This window comes from Sminthopsis crassicaudata, chromosome 2 (genome assembly GCF_048593235.1).
Source record: "Sminthopsis crassicaudata isolate SCR6 chromosome 2, ASM4859323v1, whole genome shotgun sequence".
Lineage (NCBI taxonomy): Eukaryota > Metazoa > Chordata > Mammalia > Dasyuromorphia > Dasyuridae > Sminthopsis > Sminthopsis crassicaudata.
In genome coordinates, this window is record NC_133618.1 from 533,349,165 (window position 1) to 533,375,122 (window position 25,958).

The window sequence follows — 25,958 nt, forward strand, 5'->3', positions numbered from 1 at the left end:
CCCAAGCCTATGTTTCACATATATCAAAATAGGTGAAGAATCTGTAATTTCTTCAGTGTGGATATTTCTTTTACCAAGCAGATTTCAATCCATCCATATTTATTAGATAAGTCTCAGTGTTACTGTAGAAGCAGAAAGCTTATTATATAACCCATGGTCATATGGCTGGGAAGATTTGTAGATGGTCATATAGCCGGTAAATGTCAGACGTGTAGCATGAACTCAAGCATAGCTTGAGTTAAAGTCTACCACTCTAACTTCTAATCATCTGCCTAATGTGCTTAATAAGTGTCTGTTGAATCACTTCCATTCTAGCCCATCTTCTCCAACAGATTTCACCTCTGTTGTCCTTCTTTTTCATTTATCTTTGATTTCTCCCCATTTGCTGGCCTTCCTCATTCCCTTGTCTATGTCTCTTCCAGCCTCACAAAACTTTCACTTGACGTTAATACATCCCCCCTAGCTATCCTCCCATCTCCTTCCTCCCTTCTGTTGTTAAACTCCTTGAAATGGCTATTTACTTCCTTTCCTTTCACTGTTTTATGAGTCCTTTATATTCTGGCTTCCAACTTCTCTCTCCATATATATGAGTGACTTCTTAATGGGTCTTTGCTCAGTTCTCATCCTTCTTGACATCTCTAAAATCTTTGACATTATTAATCACCTTCTTTTTGATACTTTCTTCTCTCTGGGTTTTTGTGACACTTTTTTCTCCTACTCTCCACCTTCCTGTCTGACCACTCCTCAGTCATTTCCTAAATGTTCATCTAGATTTTGCCCACTTACTATGGCTGTCTCTCAACATTCAGTCATGGATTCTCTTTTCTCTATTGTTTCACTAAATGAGTTCAAGTTCCATAAATTCAATTACCATCAATATACAGATGGCTCTCAGATCTATTTAACTATCTTTAACCTCTGAAGAGAGAATAATTGTTCCCCCTAAAAAGGCAGAGCTCTGAGCCAATGGCTTTTGATTAAAGAATCCATGATCTCCTCTAATGAAGTAGATCTCAGATCTTCCTCATGATCTCAGATGCCCCTCATTCCAGGGTCCTATTTGGCCTAGATATCTAGACATTCAAAAACATCTATATCAAATGCAGAGAAATTCCATTGATTTTCATATGATACATAAGTAAATATGATAAGTCAGTAGGGTCATGGATCAAAGGAAACAAGAAATATCTCCACTAACTATATGGTTACAAGGTGGGTGGGCTTCTCCTTAGGCCAGGCAGAAGAAAATGATACCTGCCATCACAAGCTGAATGAAGCATGGAGCATCTCCACTAATTAAGTGGTCATAAGATGGTCATGATATGGTCACCTGTTCATGTTAGACAAGAGAGAATGGTCCAGAGATACAAAAATAAATTGGAGTATTTTCCATGTAGAATTACCCTTACCACACTGGGCTTAATCAATATGACATGGAAAACAAGAATTGAGAGCCTCTGATTACCTTCCTAAGATTAAATAAATGAGCTTAAAATCTTTAGTTCTCAGCTCTAAGATCTAATATATAGAATTTATAATCACTATTGCTTTAGAATTATATCAAATTGATTAATACTGATTGGAAAAGAGTAGGGGATAAGTAAGATAAAATTCTTTCTCACACTCTTCCAGTGTCATGTCTCCAACTGCTATTGAATATCTCAAACTACATGTCTTGCTTATATCTTAAACTCTTCATATTCAAAATATAACTCAATATTTTCCCTCTCATCTCTTCTCTCTTCCTATTTTGCCTGTAACTCTGAAAGGCATTACCATCCTTATTCTATCTCAGTTCAATATCCAATCTGTTACCATGCCCTATTGATTTTATTTTTGTAACTCTTACATATATGGCCCTCTTCTTCATTTCAATATTTCCACCACCTCAATGCAGACTCTTATCATATCATGGTTGCATTGCAATAGTCTTCTAATTGGTCAACTTGCCTCAAGCTCTTCCTACTCCAGGTCATCTTTTTACCAAGTTTCTATCTAATGCACAGGTCTGACAAATTTATCTTCCTCCCACAATCTCCTTCAACAAGCTCCATTGGCTCTTTGTCACATCCAGGTTCAAATATAAAATCCTCTGCTTGACATTCAGAGACATTCATAAGCTGTCCCCCTTCTCCTTTGTTAAACCTTCTTAAACTTTACTCAGTACTACACCATTTCCCCTTACCATATATTCTGGCTTCCATACTGTTCCTGGAATAAGACACTCCATCTGCCAACTCTCATAGTCTTCCATACATAAAATTTTTTTCATTTTCACTTTTTCATTTCAACTCTCATAGTCCTCTGTACTTACAATCCTCTCTGCAAGAACTCTTTCCTGATCCCCCTAAATTTTAATGCCTTTCTTATATTATCTCCAATTTATTCAAGATAAATCTTATTTATGCATAGGTGTTTGCATTTTCATTCCTTCACTATAAGTAGGACAATATATTTACTACCATTTTAATTATTCTTTAATAACTCAGTTATCATTTTGACTAGCAATTACAAATCCTGCTTTAATATAATGACTCCCTGGAATTTGTGGAGTTATAGTTCTCTAAATTAAGCAGTCCTAGGTTAAAAAGTCTGTCTGATTTTGATAATCTGTCTCCTCTTTCAATGTTATAGCAACTGTAATAAATTTTGTCTCATATCAGGATACCTGATTCTAGAATTCCCCCTCCTTCTTCCCCTTCTCATCTATACTTGGTTAAAAAAAATCAAATAATCAATGTTATTAGCACATTATCTGACATATAAGTAAATAGACTCTAGGATAGGGCCTGGAAAATTGTCTATAACTAAAGTACATGAGTTATTTGAGAAGTAGATTAATTGCATATAGTAAAAAGAATGAGTGTCAGCAGATATGAATCTCAGTTCTGGCTCTTCTCGTGACAAATCATGTGGCCTAAGGTAAGCTCAAGTTTCTTCTTACTCAGGGTCTTCATCTATAAAACATCCTGCCTATCTCATAGGATTGTCATAAGAATCAGTTGAGATATGATAGCACATTGGAAAAACTCTACAGTACTATATGAAATATACATTATAGTTACTGTGATCCACTTTGGCTGCTTAGAAACTTTAAAAACAAAACTTGCTTTCTGAATCTTAGCTGTGTTCTGGATATTAGAGGCAAATGAATGAGTGGCCTGGTGGCCTCTAGATAAGTGAGGCCTTGCTGCTCTTGCAAAGTATTTTTAGAAATACTACTATATCACCTACAAGAATAGATACTGTTGTGATATTCATTCTGTCCCATGAGGCATCTTTTTGGTGTCACTGTGCAAAAAAAAAAAAAAAAAAAAGTTTAGAATTAAATGGAGAAAGAATACAAAAAATGAGAGATTCTTATCTTGGGAGGATAGGATTTAAGGTAAACAAGTCATGGAAATTCCACTTTAGTGTTAAACATTAAGAGAATTGGTAACCCAAGAGCCATATTTGAAAGCAAGTTATACTCTGCTTCTTCACAGAATGATAGGATCATAAGTTTGGAGGGGGAAGGGTCATGATATCTAGATCAACACCTTGCACTTGATGAAGAAACTAGGGTCCACTCAATATGTAACTTGCCTCAGCTCACAGAGGTTCCACAGCTATCCCTTCCACGTAGCAGGGATTAGGTGCTGGCACCCCTGCGATCTGGAAAATCCAGATAAAGTTGTTTGCTTTCCTTTCATACCAGAGAAGACGTCTGAACTTTTTCATTTTTTATGAGGTGTTTACAGTACCTTATTGTAGATCAATATGGAACTATGCCCAAAGAGCTAAAAAACTATGTATAACCTTTGTCCCAGAATTGCCATTACTAGGTCTGTATCCCAAAGAAATCATAAAGGAGAGAAAAGGACCCATATGTGCAAAAATGTTTGTAGCAGTTCTTTTTTGTGGTTGCAAAGAATTAGAAAATGAGTAGATGCCCATCAGTTGGGGAATGGCTGAACAAGTTGTGGTACATGAAGGTAATGGAATATTATTGTTCTTTAAAAAATGATGAATAAGCTGGTTATAGAAAGACCTGGAAAGTTTTACATGAATTGATGCTGAGAGAAAGAAGCAGAACCTTAACATGTAAAATTTCAATGATTAGAAAGGAACCTTTATATAAAAATGAGTGGCCACACGTTACCTAGGGCCCCTGGTGAAATGACTTTGCCTTCTTCTGTATCCACTCCTTTCTACCTCCTTTTGGGTCATTCATAAACTTTTCATTTCCCAGACCTACTATTAGATCTCTTTCCCATCATCCTTTAGCTATTAGTTATCCTTACTTAATCTCCTGTTGGCCTTTCTTCAGACTTAAGTACTGAACCTCCATCCTAAATTCAACCTCAAACCTTCCTAGTATTTGTTATAAGCTGTAACAAAGTATTTGAGTTGCCATAAACTGCTAGCAGAGAGCAATCTGGCTAACTATTCATTCAAGTCCTCTCTGTCTATATGCAGAAGAGAAAAACTGGCTTTCTTTTCCACATGGCTTGGCAGAAGCTACAAAGAGATCAGGGTCACACCATGTGTCTTCCCATCAGGAATGTGAGTCCTTATAAATGCTTTTTGTTATTATTGTTGTTATTTTTTCTTTTCCTGTCAGGGCTTTCCCTGGCAGCCAGTACTCCAAAACCTTACTTAACCTGCCTTTTCTATTTGAGTAGGACTCTCTCAGCTCCACTGGCATTGATCCCCCCCAATTCCTTTTTGATCAATGCTGAATTTCCATACAGTTCATCTCCTTAGTAACTGCTGTGGGTTCCCTCGTTATTTTTCTCTGCCAGATACCACTAACTCTTAAAAGAACCAGAATATTTCAAAACCATATTTAAACCAAATAAAACACACAGTGTAACTTCTTTTCATATTATATTGTATTTTAACACTTGGTTTTTACATTTGGTTGGTTTTTTTTTTTTTTTTTTCTTGAGAGGAAACTAGATTGGGAGCCTTGAAGATCTGCATTCAAATCTTACCTCTAATGCTTGTTAGTTTTTCAATCATGATTTCACTCAATGTCTCTAGACTTATTTTCCTCATTTATAAAATAGATGTTAATAGAATCTTTAATATCTAGTTCATAGGATTGTTGTAGAACTCCACAGTATAGAGTGATTTTGCAATCTTTAACTTGATATATATGTAATTTGTTGCTGTTTTTATTATTGTTTTCCTTATTACAAGTATCTCAATATCAAATCACTATAGTCTGACCTTGGACCATCCCTGACTCAGCTTCCAACGTGACCTTAAAGTTCTTGACTACATCACCCATCTATACAATGAATTCCAATAGCTCTCCTTTTGCCTCCAAGAACAAATAGAAAATCCTCTATTTAGTTTTTGAAGCTCTTCACAATCAGGCTCCTTCCTATTTTTCTGGTTTCTTTCAGTTCATGTTGCTGCATTCTACATAATCTACAATAGAATGATGCTGGCCTCCCTGCTACACTAAGGATACAGCATTCTATATGCAGACTTCATTGGCTATCTCCCATTCCTGGAATTCTCCCCCACTTCATCTCTACCTCCTGGATTTCCTTTTTTCTGAGTTCAAATTCTACCTTCATCAAAAGATCATCACTCCCAATGCTAATGTTTTTTCTCTGAAATTACCTCTAATTTAGCTTATACATATGTGGCATGTGTATAGTTATTTAAAAACTATCTCTCTCAATAGACTGTGAGCTCCTTGAGTACAAGGACTATGTTTTTGCTTCTTTGTGTATCCCTAACACTAGGCCCAGGGCTTGGCGCAGAGCAAGTACTTAATAAATGCTTGTTAACTTGATTTTATTTATCCATAAGACTCTCATGGATTTATATGAGCAACTTTTATTAATATGTAATACTAATTTTTCATCGATTTATTCCTTTTAAAATAACAAATTCTTCCATTCCCATATCCTAAATATGCGTTTCAATATTCTGTGTAATCATATTTACCTTGAATTAGGATCTATTGTTTAGTTTATTATCTGTTGTCTTTGTAGACATCTGTAAGTCTGGTTATTGACCCTCTTGGCCACTGTCTGTGGTAAATTCCTGGGCTCCCTGCTAACATTCTTCATATGCTCCTCCTCCTATTCTCTATGGTATCTCTCTGGCCTTAACAAATGCAGCTGAGCAGTTCTCTCTTTTCCCCTCCTTTTTCTTTTTGTGGATATGATAATTGCACTAACCAAGTCACAGGTCTGGTGTAAGGAAAGTCCTTGTGAAAGAGCTGCAGCCATGTGATTGCTGTTATAGTCCATTAACCTCTGGAAGCCTCAGGCAATTCTTGAATAGATGCATAGGTAGAAAATGTACATATTGACTTCTCTCCCTCCTTCCTTCCCTCCCTTCCTCTCTCTCTCTTTCTCTCTCTCTCTCTCTCTCTCTCTCTCTCTCTCTCTCTCTCTCTCTCTCTCTCTCTCTCTCTCTCTCTCTCTCTCTCTCTTTGTATCTGCCTGTCTGTCTGTCTCTCTCCCTCCCTCCCTCCCCCCTTCCCCTTTATCTCAATTTTCTTGGTAGAGAAAATTCAGAATAAACAAATTCTTTCTACAACTCCCTCTACAAATGCAGAGGTGCATTTCTGAAATTGGTAGTCTTACAGAGTTGGAGGTGGGATAGTACAAAGTTAAATAGCTTGTTCAGGATCACCATAAAAGTAGTTGAACAGAAAACAGTTATTTATTCAAACAAGATTTTGTAAAATGCTTAACACAATGTATCGCTCATGGTTAGTGCCATATAAATGTTAGCTGTTGTTACCATTATTAATTATTATTATTATTATTATTATTATTATTATTATTATTATAACTAAAGGTCAAGGTCTCCCACTTGACTTAGGTCTTGCCACTAGACTCTGTGGTCTTTGGAGGAGAGAATTAGGCTGAAGCTTTTGCACAGCTCTGCTTCATTTCAATCCAGTTGCAAGTCAAAACATCACTCTCCTGAAGTCATTGGTCCCCTTTGAGAATGAAGGATAAGCAACAACAACTATTATCTTTAAAATATTCTGAGATCTTCATCAGAAATCTCAGAAATTAATTTTTTCTTTTTTTTTTCCTGAAGCAATTGGGGTTAAGTGACTTGCGCAAGGTCACACAGCTAGGAAGTGTTGAGTATCTGAGGCCAGATTTGAACTCAAGTCCTCCTGACTTAAGGGCTGGTGCTGTATTGAAATTATTTTCTTCCTAATAAGTCTAGCTTTCTTAAGATGTTGTAGAAGTTTTTTATTGATATTGATTCACTACTAAGTATCCCAAGCCATATAAATATGGCAATGATAGCTAATGTGAATATTTATTAAAATATTACTAAAATTAATATAATTAACTAAAATTATATACATACTTAATTTCAAAGTTTACAAAGTATTTTACATATGTTATCTCATTTTAGCTTACAATAATTTTGAAGCAGAAACTATTCTTACTCTCATTTTACAGAGAAAACAAAGGTTCAAAATGGCTAAGTGACTTAGTTATACAGCTAACAAGTATCTGTAATCAGGATTCAAACTAGTCCTCCTAACTCAAAGTCTGGCACTCTATTATACCATCTAGTGTATTATTGCACCTGTAGGATTACAAAATAAAGAACAATCAGGACCTCTCTGATTCTATTCCAAAGTATGGTAAATACACATCTTGCTCTCTGTTGCCTGCTTCCTACTCCTCATACCCTGCCCCATCATGACCCAACAATTAACCTCTGATGAATAGAGTCCTTACTCTGGAATAGCATGGCATGAGGGGTTAGCCTCCTTTCAAAGCTGGGACACATGAGTTATTACAGGAGGTCAATAGTTCCCAGTAGAATATATTTAGGTTTAGGACCCCTATAAAACTTTGCATAGAAAACTCCAGACTCCCACTCTCAAGGTGGCCATTTTTGTAGTCTCCCCAGTGAAGCTGCCTTTATGGTATCTTATACCTACAAGTAACTGCTTACTAGTATTTTAATTTTATAGGTGAAATTTGATATTAGAGATAAGCTCTATTTTCCTACCCTTGAATCAAGACCCTACTTATCCAATCAATTAAGAGATCTTTATAGTATTTTTTTTAAAAAGCATTGAATCACAAGTCAAAAGATTATACATATTCAGTCGCAAAAAAACATATTTCCATATTTGAAAAGGCCTAGTTTTAAGATAGAATTTGACCTCTTCTTAGCTGGCAAGTCATACAGTCCTCTGTGGCTCAGTTTTCTTATCTGTATGTAAAATTGTTATTCAGTAATTTTTGTTATGTTTTATTTTTTCAGTCATGTGTGACTCTTTATAACTCCACTTGGGGTTTTCTTGGCAAAGACACCAAGATGTTTTTCCATTTCTTTCTCCTTCTCCAGGAGAGGAAATTAAGGCAATCAGGATTAAGTGACTTTCCCAGGGTCACACAGCTAGTAAGAATCTGAAGCCTGAAGTTTTCTTGACTCCAGGCTTGGTATGCTATCCATAGCACCACCTAGCTGTTTCCATTTGTAAAACACCAATGTCAATATCTGGTTTGCTTCTTCACAATGCTAATATAAGGATCACTGTAGATCAGGGCTTCTTAAACTTTTTTTTTCCACTCTCTATCCCTTTTTGCAAGAGTAATTTTTACCCAACCCTCTCTCAAATCTGAGCCTAGGTGTTTCTGACAACATTTGTGCATGCACAGTGCAAAGTGCTCAAGTGGTATTGTTCAGAACCAAGGCTGCAGTAAAATGCAAACACAGGCAAGAACTGCCATAAATATTTCAGATTCATTGCATGTTTGATTTTGAATTAATTTTTGCTTTTTGAGTTCAGCAGCCTTTTACTGTTGCCAAATTTTTTTGTGATCCCCATATTCAGTTACACAACTCCATGTGTGGTCATGACCCAGTTTAAAAAGCTTTGCTATAGATGAGAATGCTGTATAAATGATAAAATGCTAGACAAAAGTAAAGCTGTGAGACTATTATTATTAACACTGATATTGTATTTTTTCAAGAAGGAACTAGTCTCCTAAGGTTAGCTGCTGTGAAACAAGGCATATTTGTAGAGATAGTATATTGTGGCAAGAAGTCTGGACTTAGAGTCAAGACCTCAGTTGAAACTCCAATTCTAAAACTACTTGTGTGATCTTGGGCAAAGCAGTTAACTTCCCTGAGACTCAATTTTACCATTTGTAAAACATGGACAATAATACGTACACTACTTCCTTCATAGGATTGCTAAGAGAACATATTGAGTATGCCATGAGATTAAAAAGATGCAAATTATTAGGCTGAAATTAAATTTATCAGTAAATAATTCTTTCTTACCCCTTTTATTTTAAAATAAATGTTATTGATTTCCTTTTTGTTTTTATATCACCCACATTGCCTATTGTAACCCTCTCCATTCTTATTCCAGAGAGTTATCACTTATGACAACAGATGTGAGGGGAGGAGGGAATAAATAAAACTAACACATTAAAAAAAAAACTGACCCTTTTTTAAAATGCCTACTCACCTCAGAAAAATGATGAAATGGGAGATCATGATGTCTAGATGCTGATGTCCAGTGAAGATTAAGGAGCCCTCTAAGCAGTCACAATTTTTCTATGCCAAAAGTTATGTTCAAATCCTATAGTAGAAAAGGATATTATTTTAGGATCATTGATTTAGGGTTTTTTTTCAAAGCATAAAAGAAAACTCTGACAATTCCATGGATGGCCTAGGAATACTTTTCAGTATTCTCTTTAAGAATATAAATTACAAAGAAGGTAGCAACCTGCATTACTAGAAGGATTTTCTTCACCCAATATTTGTAAGTCTAATCTCTATAAAGCAACCATTATCATATTTAATAATCATAGCAATAGCATATTTATTTATTAAAGATCTACAATGTGTCTGACACTATGGTAGGCATCAGGAATGTAAATATAATAGAAGGAACAATCCTTCTCCTCCTAGAAGTTTAGAATTTAATAGAGGGACAACAAATATATATATAGATATAGATATATACACAAAAACATACATGTGAACTACATATATACTATATTAATAAATTATATGTGATAAATATAATTATATCATGTAAATAAATTTCTCTGATAAATACAAAATGAATAAATGCACAATAATTAAATATATGAAAAGGGGATACAGTCAATAAGAACTTAGGCCTTACTTAGAACATCCACTATATGCTCTGTTAGTATTAATCTAGGTGAAAGTAGACAAGATGTCTTTTTTTTCTTATTTGTACCCCTAGCACTTAGCAAAGAATCTGGCACATAGTAATCACTTAATAAATGGTTATTGAATTGAATTATTGAATTGAATTAAGACAATAGAATGGTGTGATGAAAGAGGCCTTCATTTCCCTGATACAGAACACGTGAATACATCCTAACCAATTCCTTTTACTTATTGCAAGTGGTATTAAAAGTCTGTTAATGGGGCTGCTGATCCAGAACCAAATGTAACAGCTATGAAACTCTCATTAATAACAACAACAACAAAATCCCCAAAATGAAGATGTTATGGGCCAGAACTCTGTACTTGAAATAAGGATTCTTATAAGGTGCTAATTCAGTGGAAGTGGAAGAACTCTTTCTTCTGTAGTAGTTTTTGAGTGGAGAACAACTACTATGGACTTCTCCATAGAAGAAGGACTCAAATCCTCTCTCTGCAAGCTTTTCAATCATTTTGGTTGTAAAAGCATTATGCTCTTATTTTTCCCATTTAAATTTTAGGTATTTTATCCCCTGATTTTAGGTGAATGAGTAGCAGAGATAGGGCAAACCAAAGTATGGTTTTGTAAACTTTAAAAGGTCAAAAAAAGCTACCAGAAATCTAGCCATTAAGTCTGTAGCAGAATCTGCGGCTGTGAGAGGACAGTCCTGAAGAGAAATCGCATTGACACAACTTTGACACAATTCAGTCAGGGATAAAGCAGCCCAGAACCCTACAAAAACTCTACAAAAAAGCAATGTTAGTATTTATCATTTTATGTTTGAATCCACTTTCTCCAGAGGTCAGTGAAGTAGAAACAAGTGGATTCATGGTTTTGGAGAGTTAGATTTGTTTGTTTTAATTTATATTCTTGCTCTATCTTCTCAGGTTTGCCATTGTTGGTAGTTTTCAGTCATATCCAATTCTTCAAGAAACCTTTTAGGCTTTTCTTATTAGAGATATTGAAGTGATTTGCTATTTCTTTCTCTAGCTCATTTTATATATGAGGAAATTGAAACAAATGGCATTGAGTGACTTGACCGGAGTCATGCAGGTAATGTGTCTGGAGACAGATTTCATCGCAGGAAAATGAATCTTTCTGACCCAAGGCTCTGCACTCTATCCATTCTATCACCTATCTGCCCCTTGCAAGCATTAGGCTTCCAATACTTGAAGACAAAATAGATTCAATAAAGTAATTTTAAATAATATGAGAATGATTTCCAACAATCAAAGCAGATTGAGGAATGGTTAGACAAATAGAAGGGAAAATAAGGAGTTGTACCAGAAAAACCCAGATAAAAATGACTATCCTGGAAAAGAGGGTGGTCAATAGTGTGACCAGCAACAGATAGGTTGAGAAAGATTAGGACTGGGAAAAAAATACCACCAGATTAAGTAATCACAGGTAACACTGGAGAGAGTATTTTAGGTAAATTGAGGTGAAAAGCCATATTTCAATGGATGCAGAGTGAATCAAAGAAAAGGAAGTAGAGTTATAGAGAAAGATACATTAATTTTTTTCTAGATGTTTGGCTAAGTAGGAAAGATAAATAAAAATTATTTGATGAGCAGAAAATAAAAGATTTTTGCTTGATTTGTATGTTTTTTGTTTCATTTTTATTAAGATAAAGGAATACTTGGGCATATATTTTAAATAATAGGGAAGGAAACAATTGATAAGAAAAAAAATAACTAAAGATTAGAAACAGAGGGGATAGTTGAGGTTACAATCTCTTGAAGAAAAAGGGGACAGGACCAAGAACACATGTAGAAAGATTTACTGTGGAGGGTTAATCTTTCATCTAGGAAAAGGAGCAGAGATCATGACAGGAAATCAATGAGTTTCAGGATGAATAAGAGAAAAGAAGGATTTCTCAGTTAACAGCTTCAAATTTAATAAAATTAGAGACAAAGTACTCATCCTTTAACATATTTGTACAATTAGCTTGCTGCACAAGAAAAATCAGATCAAAAAGGAAGAAAAATGAGAAAGAAAATAAAAATCAAGCAAACAATAACAAAAGAAGTAAAAATACTATGTTGTGATCCACACTTAATTTCCACAGTCCTCTCTCTGGGTGTAGATGGCTCTCTTCCACACAAGATCATTGGAACTGGCCTCAATCATCTCATCATTGAGAAGAGCCATGTTCATCAATATTGATCATTGTATAATCTTGTTGCTGTGTACAATGACATCCTGGTTCTACTCATTTCACTCAGCATCAGTTCATGTAACTCTCTCCAGGCCTCTCTGAAATTACCCTGCTGATTGTTTCTTATGAACAATAATATTCCATAACATTCATATGCCATAACTTATTCAGTCATTCTCCATGATGGGCATCCACTCAGTTTCCAGTTTCTGGCCACTACAAAAAGAGCTGCCACAAACATTCTTGCACATACAGATCCCTTTCCACTCTTCAAGATCTCTTTGGGATACAAGCCCAGTAGTAGCACTGCTGGGTCAAAGGGTATACACAGTTTGATAACTTTTTGAGGATAGTTCCAAATTGCTCTCCAGAATGGTTTGATCCGTTCACAGTTCCACCAACAATGTATCAGTGTCCCAGTTTTCCCACATCTCCTCCAACATTCATCATTATCTTTTCCTGTCATCTTAGCCAATCCAAAAGATATGTAGTGGTACCTCAGAGTTGTCTTAATTTACATTTCTCTGATCAATGGTGATCTAGAGCACTTTTTTCATGTGACTAGAGATGGTTTCAATTTCTTCATCTGAAAATTCTCTGTCCATATCCTTTGACTATTTATTAATTGGAGAATGGCTTGACTTATACATTTGAGTCAGTTCTCTTTTTGTATTTTTCATTTTGTCTCATAGAAATCTAATTCACAGGCAAGTCACGACATCAATCTCATTGCTCTCCTGATGTCATTGGTCTCTTCCAAAATGAAGTACTTATAACAATGGGAAAACTACAAAGGAAGAATGTCACCTCTGTCATTAAGTAAGATCATTACTTGAGGAGGTAGGAGAAGCAATGGATAGATGCCAGAGTCAGTATGATCTGAATTCAAATTCAGTCCCAAATACTTACTACCTTTGTGACCTGTGAACCTTTAACTTTATTTGCCTCATTTGTTAACTTAGTTAACTCAGTTTAACTTAACTCAATTTCCTCATTTATAAAATAAGCTAGAGAAGGAAATGGCAAACTATTCTGGTGTTTCGGCCCCCCAAAAAATTCCAGATGGAGTCATAAAGAGTCAGACAGAACTTAAATGACTGAATAACAAGATCACTACTAGTTATTTTTGTTTGGGTGTTTCTTTTTCCTTTTAGGAGGAGGATTTGATTTTATTGTCATAGGGAATTAAGAAACCTCCTTTACTAAAGCAAGTTGACACATGTTCTCTCACTTAAAAAGTTATCTGGAGCACTAGAAAGTTAAGTTACTTGCAAGATCACTCCGCTGATATGTGTTAGAGAGAAGACTTGAAGCTTGGTTTTTCAGACTCAGACCCCTCTCTCTTTACATAAGACCATTCTCCTCACCATAACTGGTTTCTCTTTTGATATTAGGGAGGGTTTGATTTGAGAGTGTAGGGGGTGGAATATGTTCAGAAATGTTCAAACAAAAGGTCAATGAATTTTTTTTTAAGATGAGTCCTCAAAGTAGCCAAGACAGGTAACTGTGATAATTATCAGTATCTGTAGGGTTAACAATCTCAACCCTTTTACTTACATATGCCAGTGGGGATAACTGTGAATATCTCATGAAACATTTAGACTCACAGCCCCCATAAGCTTTTCATTCAACTTTTAACTCTATAGTACTGAACAGTATCAAGTAAGCTAAGTAAATTCAAAGGCCCTCACCTAGCAGAATTTCATAGCTAGCTTATGATCATTGACACTCCTCAATTATAAGATATTTAATAACACAAGAAAGTATCTTGTGGGAAGCTATATAGGAACTAACTATATCAGATGAAAAGAAATAAGAATGAAAGAAATACAAAATAGATAATAGCCTAATCTTCAGCATTCAGATTCTCAGGAACTCCCTTCTGAGAAAATAAAAACAAATCAACTAACATAAAAAAGCTGGACCATGAATCCTTACCAACAAGTGCAGAATTTCAACAAGCAAGGAGAGATTCAAGTCAATAAATTAAGAATCTTTTAGGTGCAAGGCACTGTGATAGGTACTGGAAGTGAAAAGACAAAAAAAAAAATCATTATTATCTTTAGTGCCCAATATTTTTCAAAGAGCTTTAAGCTTTGTAAAATGCCTTCCATATTACCTCATTTGGTCCTCACTCAACTCTTGAAAACATACAGAAGTAAAAGAACCTGGGAATCTGATATTCAATAAACCCAAAGAAAACAGCTTCCTAAAGTAAGAGCTCACCATTCGACAAAAAACTGCTGAGAAAACTGGACATCAATCTGGTGGAAATTAGGTTTAGTCAAGACAACTCAGTGGCCCATGGGTAGAGTACCAGCTCTGGCATCAAGAGAACCTGAGTTCAAATCCAGCCTCAGATACTCACTAACTGTGTTATAAAGAAATTAAGGAATTAAGAAGATATTACTTTTTAGATCTAGGGAAGAATTTGTGATCAAATGAAAAATAAGATCCTAATAGATGAATGGGTAGTTTTAATTACATAAAATTAAAATTTTTGTTTTGTTTTTACAATCACCTCTTCAATATAGATGCTATTATTACTTTTTATACACATGAGTACATTGAAATTCACCTAGGGTGACTTTGCCCAGGATCAGTGTCTGAAATGGAATTTAAACTCACATCTTCCCAAATCCAACATGACATAAAATACATCAAAAACAGATTCTTCTCTGCAGAGAACTTGTGACCTGGGGGAAGAAAGATAAGGACCTTTTTGGTTTCTGCATGGTTTCTCCCAATTTGAAACTGGAGACATTCTAAAAGTGGTAATTTTTTTAAGGAGACAAATTTGAGCTTAAAAAAAAAAAGTTAAATGTTTTAGAAAGAAATTAAGCAATAGGAGATTCAAACCCTATTTGGAAGTATAAAGGTTGGTTTTAAAAAAATGACCTTTTCTGATGCCTCAGAATGCTAGCAAAAGCTAAAAATAGACCATGGATGTCTTGAATCTTTTCCAGAAGGTTCATTTATATCCATTTATGAAGACAAATTCAAAAAACTGTAAATTAAAACTATTTTATAAGAGTGCTACTCTCTTGTCCTTTACTGGATACTAAATATGCAATATGAAACACTCAATTTTCTGGTCAGATGACTGTCATCTACCAATTAACCAACCAATAAACGAAAAAAGTTTGTATTAAGCACTTAATATAAGTCAGGGTGCCTGTGTTAAGTATTTTGTTATTGTTCAATTATTTCAGTCATGTTTGATTCTTCCTAACCCCTTTTGGTGGTATTTATTTAGAAAATCATTTTAGAAGATCATTTGGGGTTTTCTTAGCAGATACTAGAGTAGTTTGCCATTTCCTTCTATGTTCATCTTACAGATGAAGAACTGAGGCAAACAGAATTAAATGATTTGCCTGGGAGCACACAGCTAGTAAGGGTCTGAAGATGGATTTAAAATCAGGAAGATGAACTTTTCTGACTCCAGGTCCAGCACTCTATCCACTGTACCTAGCTGCCATGTTAAATCCGAGGAGACAAAGATAGTTAAAAAATAGTCCCTGATCTCAAGGAGCTTCCATTCTAACACAGGAGGCAACATATGAAAGTATGTATAAGTTGTTGTTTATTGTTCAAAGAGAACCAATGATATCACAATGTGATTTTCTAATTTGTCTATGAATTGGTTTTTGAGGCAAAGTTGTAAACCTCTCTCTTCCAAAGTTATCAAAGCCTAGTAGCAAGATAAGAGTTAAGATGATTGAGTTCTCATCTTCCATTCTGCTGGGGGAAGTCTTCATATACTTGGGGTATTTGAAGCCTATTGGTTATCCTCCATCTATTAGCTATAGAGATGAGAGCAATTTGTTGCAATAACCATGAAGGCCATAGTAGGTGCTGTGGAAAGCTTAAAGCTTGGTCAGACATTAAAGACATTAAAAGGTTATCCACTATATCCATTATCAATCATCTTAACTGTGGTTGCTGTGATGATACAAAGCCACAGACGTATAAGGCATATAAATGGAAGGTAACTTTAGAAGAGAAGACTAGTTTCTTGGAAAACCAGGAAAGATCTCTTGAAGAAAAAAAGCATTTGAGCAGCATCTTGAAAGAAGCCAGAGATTGTAAGAGACAAGAATGATGAGGGAGAACATTCCAGACATAAGGAGAAAGCCAATGCAGAGACCAAGAAAAAGGAGACAAAGTATCCTGTAATGGGAATAGCATTGTAAGCTATAACTGGGACTTGGGATTATGAGAAAAAAGGCTTCATATGAAAAATGGGACTGAAATTGAGTCTTCAGGAAAATATAAAATGTAGATAAGTAGGAGGGAAGGAGAGAGAGATTCCAAATTGCAAAAATATGATGAGCAAATGTTTAGAGGAAGGAATGGACATTAAACAGTGGGGAGAGTATGAGACTGGAAAGGTGGGAAGGAGAGAGATTGTGAAGAGCTTTAAATGTCCAACAGAAGCTTCTTTATGATTTTAAATATAATAGGAAACTGCTGAAATTCATTGAATAGAGAATAGGTCAAATCTGTTTTAGGTGAATCACTTCGGCTACTGTGTAAAGAATGGATTGGAATCCAACTCCATGGACTAAGATGCTTCTGTGCTAGGTATAACTTGGTGTGCTCCCACGTCTTCTTGTTTCTTTGGTGCATTGTCTCCTCCCATTATATTATAAACTCCTTGAAGGCAGAGACTTCCTTTTTATTAGTTGTATTCCCAGTGGTTAGCATAGTGCTTGACACATAGCAGGTGCTTAATAAATGTTTAGCTGATTTGATTATATATTTTGTAAAAATAGATATGACAAGACTTGACATTTATTCTTATTAGATACCAGACTCAGAGTATGATCAATCAATCAATAACTTATTGAGAACTATGCCTAATGATATAGAAGAGATGGATAAGACATGATCCTTCCCTATAGTTTACAATCTAGTTAGAGCAAGTGGAAACACATACATGAAAATGGGAGAAAATACAATTATTCACAAACACTAGATAGATAGATAAATGTATAGATAGATTTAAACAGATAATATAGATAGATATAGACATAAACATACGTACATAGTGTAAAATAAAGCATATATTAGAAAAAAAGAATTGTTCAGAAGGAAAGAAGAGAATACTATTGAAGAAATGATCCTGGGTGTGCTATACAATAAGTAAAAGATAATTGATGTATACCTAAAAGCTCCTTTAGCATCCAGCCAATCAAGAGAACTACATCAGGATCCTCAATGTCCTTGTGAAAGATCTATCAAAAGCCATGCACAAGGATGTCACAAGATTGGCAGGGAAGAAGGAGTAGAATTTATACTATGAGAGTAAATGTCCACATCCTTGAGATCACAGATACACTGGAATGAAGGAGTATAATAAAACACTACTTATATCACAGACAATAAATATCAAAGGAATGAAAAGAGACAATTATCACACCTCAATTATGAGGAAAAGATTAACATAGAAAATAGAATTTAACCTGGTTTTTAAAATTTGCAGGATGCAGCTAAGTTGGAGGGAAGTAAAGAGAGATTTCAAGTTGTGGTAATAGAATAAGCAAAGGTTCCAAGATAGAAATAGGTATTGTGTATAAAGAGATGATAGTAAGATAGCCTGGCTAAATTAGCATATTTATGTTATGGAGCAATGGAAAATAAAGCAAAGTGGATGGGGTAGAAACAGACCATGCATGACCTTAAAAATCATGCAAGCTTACATTTCATGAGATATTTAAGGAATTTTAGGATTAGAGGTAGATTAAACCTTAGGAGTCATCTCATCCAACTCATTAAGAATCATGAGCAGGGAAGTAACATGATAAAAACAATATTTAAAGAAGATTAGCCTGGCACTAGTGTATAATACGTCTTAAATACACAAATGATCACTGAAACTGAGATAGCTTAAAAGCTGCATTTTCTAGTTGATAATCTATTTGATGGGAATAAAAAAGTTAACCCTTTTTGTTGTTAATACGTGCGTTCCCTACAACAAAGTTTCTTAAACTATGGTTTGTGACCTCATATAGGATCATATAACTGAATGTAGGGGTCATGAAAAACTTGACAACAATAAAAGGCATCAAATATTCTGCCAAGATTTAATTTTTTATGTAAAAATAAATAAGCATGTCTATCTCATTAGTATGCAAATTTGCTTTTATCTTTAATGCATGGAAAAAATTACATGTATACCAAAGAATTGTTTGAAAATAAATTTCCTTATGATTTATTTATTATCAGTAAATGTTTGTATTTTGTATACCTATTTTATCTACCTATGTGCCCAGGGGTCACATACAAATTTCTCAGGAAAAAAGAAGGAATCATGAGTGAGAAAAGTTTAAGAAGCCCTACCCTACAATTTAGGCATCTGAGTTTTTTTCTGTTCTGACAAGATCCCACATAAAATCTGAAACCAGTAACTGGGTTTGGCTATGAAGTCATAGCCTAGGTCCCACCCTTTTAGGTGTCATTCTCTGGTGAATAGTCTAGAAAGGATCCTGGAGAAATGCATAAATGTAGCAGAGAAATACAATTAGAGATTAATTCTGTCAAGTAGATATATAACTATAAAATTGGTCATCATATCCCAGGTTCAAAAATCATACACAGTTTAGTAATTATTGGAAGCATAATTCCAGATTGCTTTCAGCAGTCACTAATTTATTTCAAAGAGCAGAATGAGACATACTTCCAGACATAATTGATATGAGAATCTGTTTAAGAGTTTCCATGTTAAAGAAGCAAAGGGCTTGTAATACAATATTCCAGAGGGCAAAGATCTAGAATTACAACCAAGAATAACATCTTCAGTAAAACTGAGTATAATCTATCAGGATGACGGGGGAGAGAGAGGTTTGAAGATCTTGACACTAAAGCTGAATATTAGCTACAGCTGAATTTTTTAATTGCCATTAAAACATGCAACTCAATTGAAACATTAAAAAGGTAAACTTAAAGAAAAACCATAAGAGACTAATTAAGGTTTATATTTATATTCCTATATGGAGAAAATTATACATGTAACTCCTAAGAATTTTATCATCATTAGTACAGTTAGAAGTAGCCTACATAGAGAAAAAATAATATCCAAAAAAAATTGTTTCCCTGATAAGGATCTTTTTTAAAAATTTATTTAAAACTTAAATACAAAATAGATAAAAAAAGATAAATATTTTCATGTGCACAGTAGAACATGAGAGGATTCAAAATATAATACATTTCCTTTTCAAGAAAACCTGCATAATAAATATTATACAAAGTGATTAGAGCTGTCCATCTTTTCTTTGCTTCCTTGTAAGTTTTCCTTTATTCTCTGCCATGTACTTTTTATTTTAGTTTTTTTTTTTCCCTTTCCTTCTTTCCACCTCCGCCAAAAAGGCTACAATTAAGCACAGATATTTTCTCTTTAATTGGAGAGTTTTGGAATCTGGCTATAATATTTCTGTAGGTTTTCCTCACAAGATCCCTTTCAGGTGGTGATTTGCTGGTTTTTTCCATTTCTACTTTTTCCTTTTACTCTTAACACTTTAGGATAACTTTCTTTAATTATTGCTTGTATTATTGTATTGATTCTTTTTTTTTTAATCACAGTTCTAAGGTAATCATATTATTCCTGTGTTTTCTTGATCTCTTCTTCAGATCTGTTATTTTTTTTATAGGATATCACACATTCTTTTCTATTTTTAATTCTTATTATTTTATTATTTCTTGGTTTCTCATAACTTTGCTGGCTGCCCTTGATCAATTCTAGTTTTCAAGTAATTTTCTTCCTTAAGATTCTAAATCTCCTTTTCTAGTTGACTGATTTTCTTCACAGTCTTCTTATTTTTCTTAGATTCTTATTTTTTTTTTTTAGTTTTTCCTCAATCTCTCTTATTTGATCTTTAAAGTCTTTTTTGAGTTCTTCTATAAATTGTTTTTGGTCATGTGACCACTTAATATTATTCTTAAGGGTAGGAAAGACTTTTTTTTCCCCTTTTGTGTCTTCCTATGAAGATAAACCCTAATCTTCTCTATTCCCAGAGTAACTTTCTTCTTTGCCTGCTCATTTTTTTTAACTTGTATCAGATTGGTGACATAATTACTTCTAATCCTGAGGTATGGGGGATGGTGCCTCTGGCCTCAGATTCTCCTTCAGTTCTCCTCTCTGACCTGGATTCTGAAAACAAGAATTCCATCTTCCTGTTAAGTGTCAATAGCCAGCAACATTTCTGTCCCATTCCTTCTGACTTGATTAGGCATGTGCTGGTTTCTTTTCACCAAGGGCTAAATCTCATCATGGACTTGGCATTTCTTATCAGCAAAGGTTCCTTCAATCTTCCCCAACTTTGATTCCTGTCTCCTTATACTGTCTGGAAAGTGAAAATTCCTGTGGCTGGAGGTAAGTAAGCTCCAGACTCAGCTATCCCAGGGCTTGTTGCTTGATGTTTCAATGGAACTGGCTTGGAGGTATTTACACTTCACAGGTCCAAACTTCCATCCTGGTACCTTTCTTTAAATCTTCTCCAATTGTTTCAAGAGGACCGCAGTTCTGCCCCAATTCTTATTTGTTTTTACCTTTATATTCACCCTTGTGAGTAATTTTGTCTTGTTTGTGTTTGACAATTTGGAGCTATGCACAAAGGTCTATAAAACCTTGCAAACTCTTTGATACAGAAATACCACTACTAGGTCTGGATTTGAAAGACCATCAAAGAAAAATGGAAAGGACCTATATCAATAGAATATTTATAACTACTCTTTTTTTAGTGGCAACAAATTGGAAATTGGAGATGGTAGAACAAGTGGTAGCATATACTATTGTGCTATAGTGTGGTTTCAGAAAAAATGCAAGATCTATATGAATTAATACAAAGTGAAGTGAATAGAACCAAGAAATCATTCTACAATAATCTTGTAATAGTGATTAATTGTGAAAGGATTGAGCTACTATGATCAATACAATAATCCAAGACAATTCCAAGAGAATCATGATGAAAAATGTTATCTACCTCGAGAAGGAGAACTAACAAACTCTATGTGCAAATTGGGAACTATGCTCAAAAAGTTATCAAACTGCATACCCTTTGATCCAGCAGTGTTACTACTGGGCTTATATACCAAAGAGATATTAAAGAAGGGAAAGGGACCTGTATGTGCAAGAATGTTTGTGGCAGCCCTCTTTGTTGTGGCCGGAAACTAGAAACTGAGTGGATGCCCATCAATTAGAGAATGGCTGAATAAATTGTGGTATATGAATATTATGGAATATTATTGTTCTATAAGAAATGACCAACAAGATGATTTCAGAAAGGCCTGGAGAGACTTACATGAACTGATGCTGAGTGAAATGAGCAGGACCAGGAGATCATTGTATACTTCAACAACAATACTATATGATGATCAATTCTGATGGATGTGGCCATTTTCAACAATGATCAGTTCCAATAGAGCAGTATGAACTAAACCAGCTACACACAGTGGGAGAACTCTGGGAGATGACTATGAACCACTGCATGGAATTCCCCATCCCTCTATTTTTGTCTGCCTGCAATTTGGATTTCCTTCACAGGCTAATTGTACACTATTTCAAAGTCCAATTCTTTTTGTACAGCAAGACAACAGTTTGGTCATTTATACTCTAAAAAATTTAACATGGATTGGTCAACTGCCATCTTGGGGGGAGGGGGAAAATTAGAACAAAAGGTTTGGCAATTGTCAGTGTTGTAAAATTGCCCATGCATATATGTAGTAAATAAAAACTATTAAAAAAGAATAAAATTTTTAAAAATAAAATAAAATGTAAAAAAAAAACTCTAGGTGCAAATTAAAGTGTTATATTTTTATTTTCTTTATTTTTCTCATTTTGATGACTAATATGGAAATAGATTTTGCATATATAATTGATGCATATTGCTTGCCTTCTCAAGGGGAAAGGGAAGGGCCGGAGAAAGAGAGAAGACTTGGAATTCAAAATGTTTTTTTAAAGAATGTAAAAGTATATAAGTAAAGACTTTTTGTTAAAGTAGCCCTGCTGACTCTAGCTTCCTTAGGTAATACCCAAGGAGACAATTGTCTCCAATAAAAGTCAGGTTAAAATATGTCTCCAGAGAAGAATAAAATGATCCAATTGGACCAAAAATGGAGCTTCACCATTTTAGAAGGTGTTGTAATTCTAAAAATTTTTGCAAGGGCAGCACTTCAGGAAATTTCTCAATGTGCAACTACCTAGCTACTTTCCAGTTCTTTCAGATTCAACAAAAAACATTTCATATAAACTAAGGAATAATGTTCCTGTGTCATCTATCATTGGCTTCTCTATCTCACTTCAATATTTTTATCTTGGATTGAGATGGCATAATGGATAGAGTGTTGAGCATGGAATCAAAAACACCCAAATTCAAATCCAGGCTCATAACTTATTAGCCATGTGATCTTGGGAAAATTATTAAACCTCGGTTACCTTAATTTTCCCCAACTACAAAAGGGGGATAATAATAGCACCTATTTCCATGATTACTGTGATGATCAAATGAGATATTTATAAAGTTCTTAGTACACTGCCTAGCACATAGTAGGTACTATATAAAATGTTATCTATTATAATTATTATTATTACTACTATGGCATTTAGAACATTCTATATTTTATAAGATTTACTTATGTTTTTAATTCACAAAGAAAGGCAACATGATATAACAGTTAGACAACTGGCCTCATAGTCAGGAGGACCTGGGTTCAAGACTTATTCCTGACAAATAGATTATAGATCTAGAGCAAAAGAGTTCTTAACTTTTATGTCATTATATCCCTTTAGCAGTGTGATAAAATTTATAGACTCTTTTCCAAAATGTTTTTAAATGCATAAAATATATATAATTACAAAGGAAGTCAATTATATTGAAGTAAAGATGCATGTTTCCCCAACAATTCAAGTTTCTTGAAATTCATCCATGGAATCCTTGGGAATCTGTAGATTTGAGGTTAAGAGTTCCCTGGTCTAGAATTAGGAAGGGCCTCATAGGCTATTTAATCCAACCCACTAATTCTACAGATGAGAAAACTAAGTCTCATATTGGCTATATACTCAACAAGCCACGTAAACTTTCAAGACTCCAGCCAATTCTCTATGACCATAAGTTGGAGACTGGATACCAACCTCCATTCAAAGAGGGAGTTTCCTCACTGGGAGTCCCCACAACAATAAATCATTTTTCATATTTCAATCCCTTCTTCCCATATACTAGATTGAAAATCCTAGAGAATCCCACCTGAGCTATGGCAAAAAGGATCTAACTAAAATCCCATAAGCTTGAGCTAAACATATATTCTACAGATCCCTGTGCACAAAGACTTACCCAAAACAAACAAACAAATCCCCGAACTTTCTTCCTCTAGAGTATGCCTCTTGCCTGAGGATTTGGTTAGAAAAGAAAAGAGATGCTTTCCAATAGTAGATCAGTCACCATGTAATGAACTTATGCCACTTGGCATATAAGTTATTACTTAGACAATACAACTTTTCTCATTACAATTTTAATATAAAGTGGATTAAATGAGAAATGAATAGGAATTTGGGGGGGGGGGTTGGAAGCCACAGATTACACAGAGAAAACTTATAAACTCAGAAAAACATAAAATATATGTATAACATTTTTTATTTGTTTTTCATACAGTTTTGTTACTTAATATTGATCTACAGATAGCCTATGACAAAAATACTTAACCCAAATTTTACAACAAGGTACTGTAAACACCCCATAAAATAAAAAGAAAAAATTCAGACTTCTTCTCTGGTACAAAGAGAGGGCCAAAAAATTTTAAGTGGATTTTCCAGATTGTGGGAGTGCTGTCACCACAAATTCTATGATGTGAAATGGATAACTATGGATCTTGCTCCCTCTTCCATGGTATTGGTAATAAAGCAACAGAAAGGGTGACCAAATTGTAATTTTTAAACTATCAATAACATTAGTTTAAATTGCTAATGTAGAAAAAAACAATGATATTTTCATCTAGTGGAGACTAGATACAACAGAATAAAGAAACAATTATGTTCATGGTGAAAGTTTCATTATAAATAAAGCCAGAAGACATAAAGGAGTTACAGCTAAGAATTAGAACAAATGGTTCACAGATTCTCCTGAGGTGAATAAAGAAATTGACAGAGATGATATCATTCTATGTTGAAGGGCAAGAAGAATCATGGGAAAAAGGGCCTAAACAAGTTGAACATAAGAAATTTCTGTCAGGGAGGAATATCAGTCTCAATTAAAAAAGACAGTACTGTAGATAGGGATGGACATTTGTGATATCTTTTTGTTATTATTATTTCAATGTTATCCTTTTTAAAAAAATTTTGGACAGCAAGACTATACTGAGGGGATCTCAACCTCAATCTATCACAATTAGATAAATAGAACCACAAAATAAACAATAAAGAAGTTAAGGAACTGAAGAAAATTTTAGAAAACTTAAGTATGATAGACTTTTAGAAAAAAATGAATGAAGATAGAAAGGAATATACCTTTTTTTTTTCAGCAGCACATAGAACCTACACAAAAATTGATTATATGTTAGGGCACAAAAACCTCAAAATCAAATGCTAAAAGGCAGAAATAGTAAATGCATCTTTTTCAGATCATGATGCAATAAAATTACATGCAATAAATGGTTGGGGGAAAATAGACCAAAAATTAACTGGAAACTAACTAATCTAATCCTAAAGAATGAATTAGTGAAACAAAAAATCATAAAAACAATCAATAATTTCAACTAAGAGGATGACAATAATGAGACAACATACCAAAATTTGTGGAATGCAGCCAAAGCAGTTCTTAGGGGAAATTTTATATCTCTAAATGCTTACTTGAATAAAATAGAGAAAGAGAAGATCAATGAATTGGGCATGCAACTAAAAAAAAGCTAGAAAAAGAACAAATTAAAAATCCCAATTAAATACCAAATTTGAAATTCTAAAAATAAAAGTAAGAAAACTATTGAACTAATTTTTTTTGTGTTTTATTCTAAACTTCAGAAATAAAACAAACATTTCCATATTTAGCATTCCATATCTATATGTAGCAAGTATATCCATACGTAGCAAATTGGAGGGGAAAAAAAGATGACTGTATGGGTCAGCTAAGTGGTACAATGGATAGAGCACCAGTCCTGAAGTCTGGAGAATCTGAGTTCAAATCTAGTCTAACACACTTAACACTTCCTAGCTGTGTAACCCTAGGCAAGTCACTTAACCCCAATTGCCTCAGCAAAAAAAAAAAAATATATATATACATAAAACTACAAACCTATTATATACAACTTGCTGCTTTTTAAAAATATTTAATAAAGTTATCATGTAAAATTTTCCCCTTTTATTTTTAGTTCCTTTGATATTCTTGACTTTTTGTTCTTTCAGATGAATTTTGTTATTTTTTTCTAATGCAGTAAAATAATTTTTTTTTGTAATTTAATTGGGATGGCATTGAATACATAAATTAGGAATAATTGTCCATTTCATTTATTGACTCTGTCTACCCATGAACAATTGATATTTCTCCAATTATTTAAGTCTGATTTTATTTCTATAGAATGTTTGGGGTTTTTTAAAAATAATTTTGTTCATACAATTCCTGTATTTTATAC

General features: G+C 34.2%; 1 protein-coding gene across 1 annotated transcript in view; it reads right to left on the reverse strand.

Annotated features, from left to right (window-relative positions):
- Positions 1-25,958, reverse strand: part of THSD4 (thrombospondin type 1 domain containing 4) — a 934,909-nt gene that overhangs the window by 842,236 nt on the left and 66,715 nt on the right. Inside the window, exon 2 of the mRNA XM_074294657.1 lies at positions 9,473-9,586. Within this exon, the coding sequence (XP_074150758.1) occupies positions 9,473-9,501 (29 nt within the window). The 5' untranslated portion in view covers positions 9,502-9,586. The remainder of the gene's footprint in view (positions 1-9,472; positions 9,587-25,958) is intronic.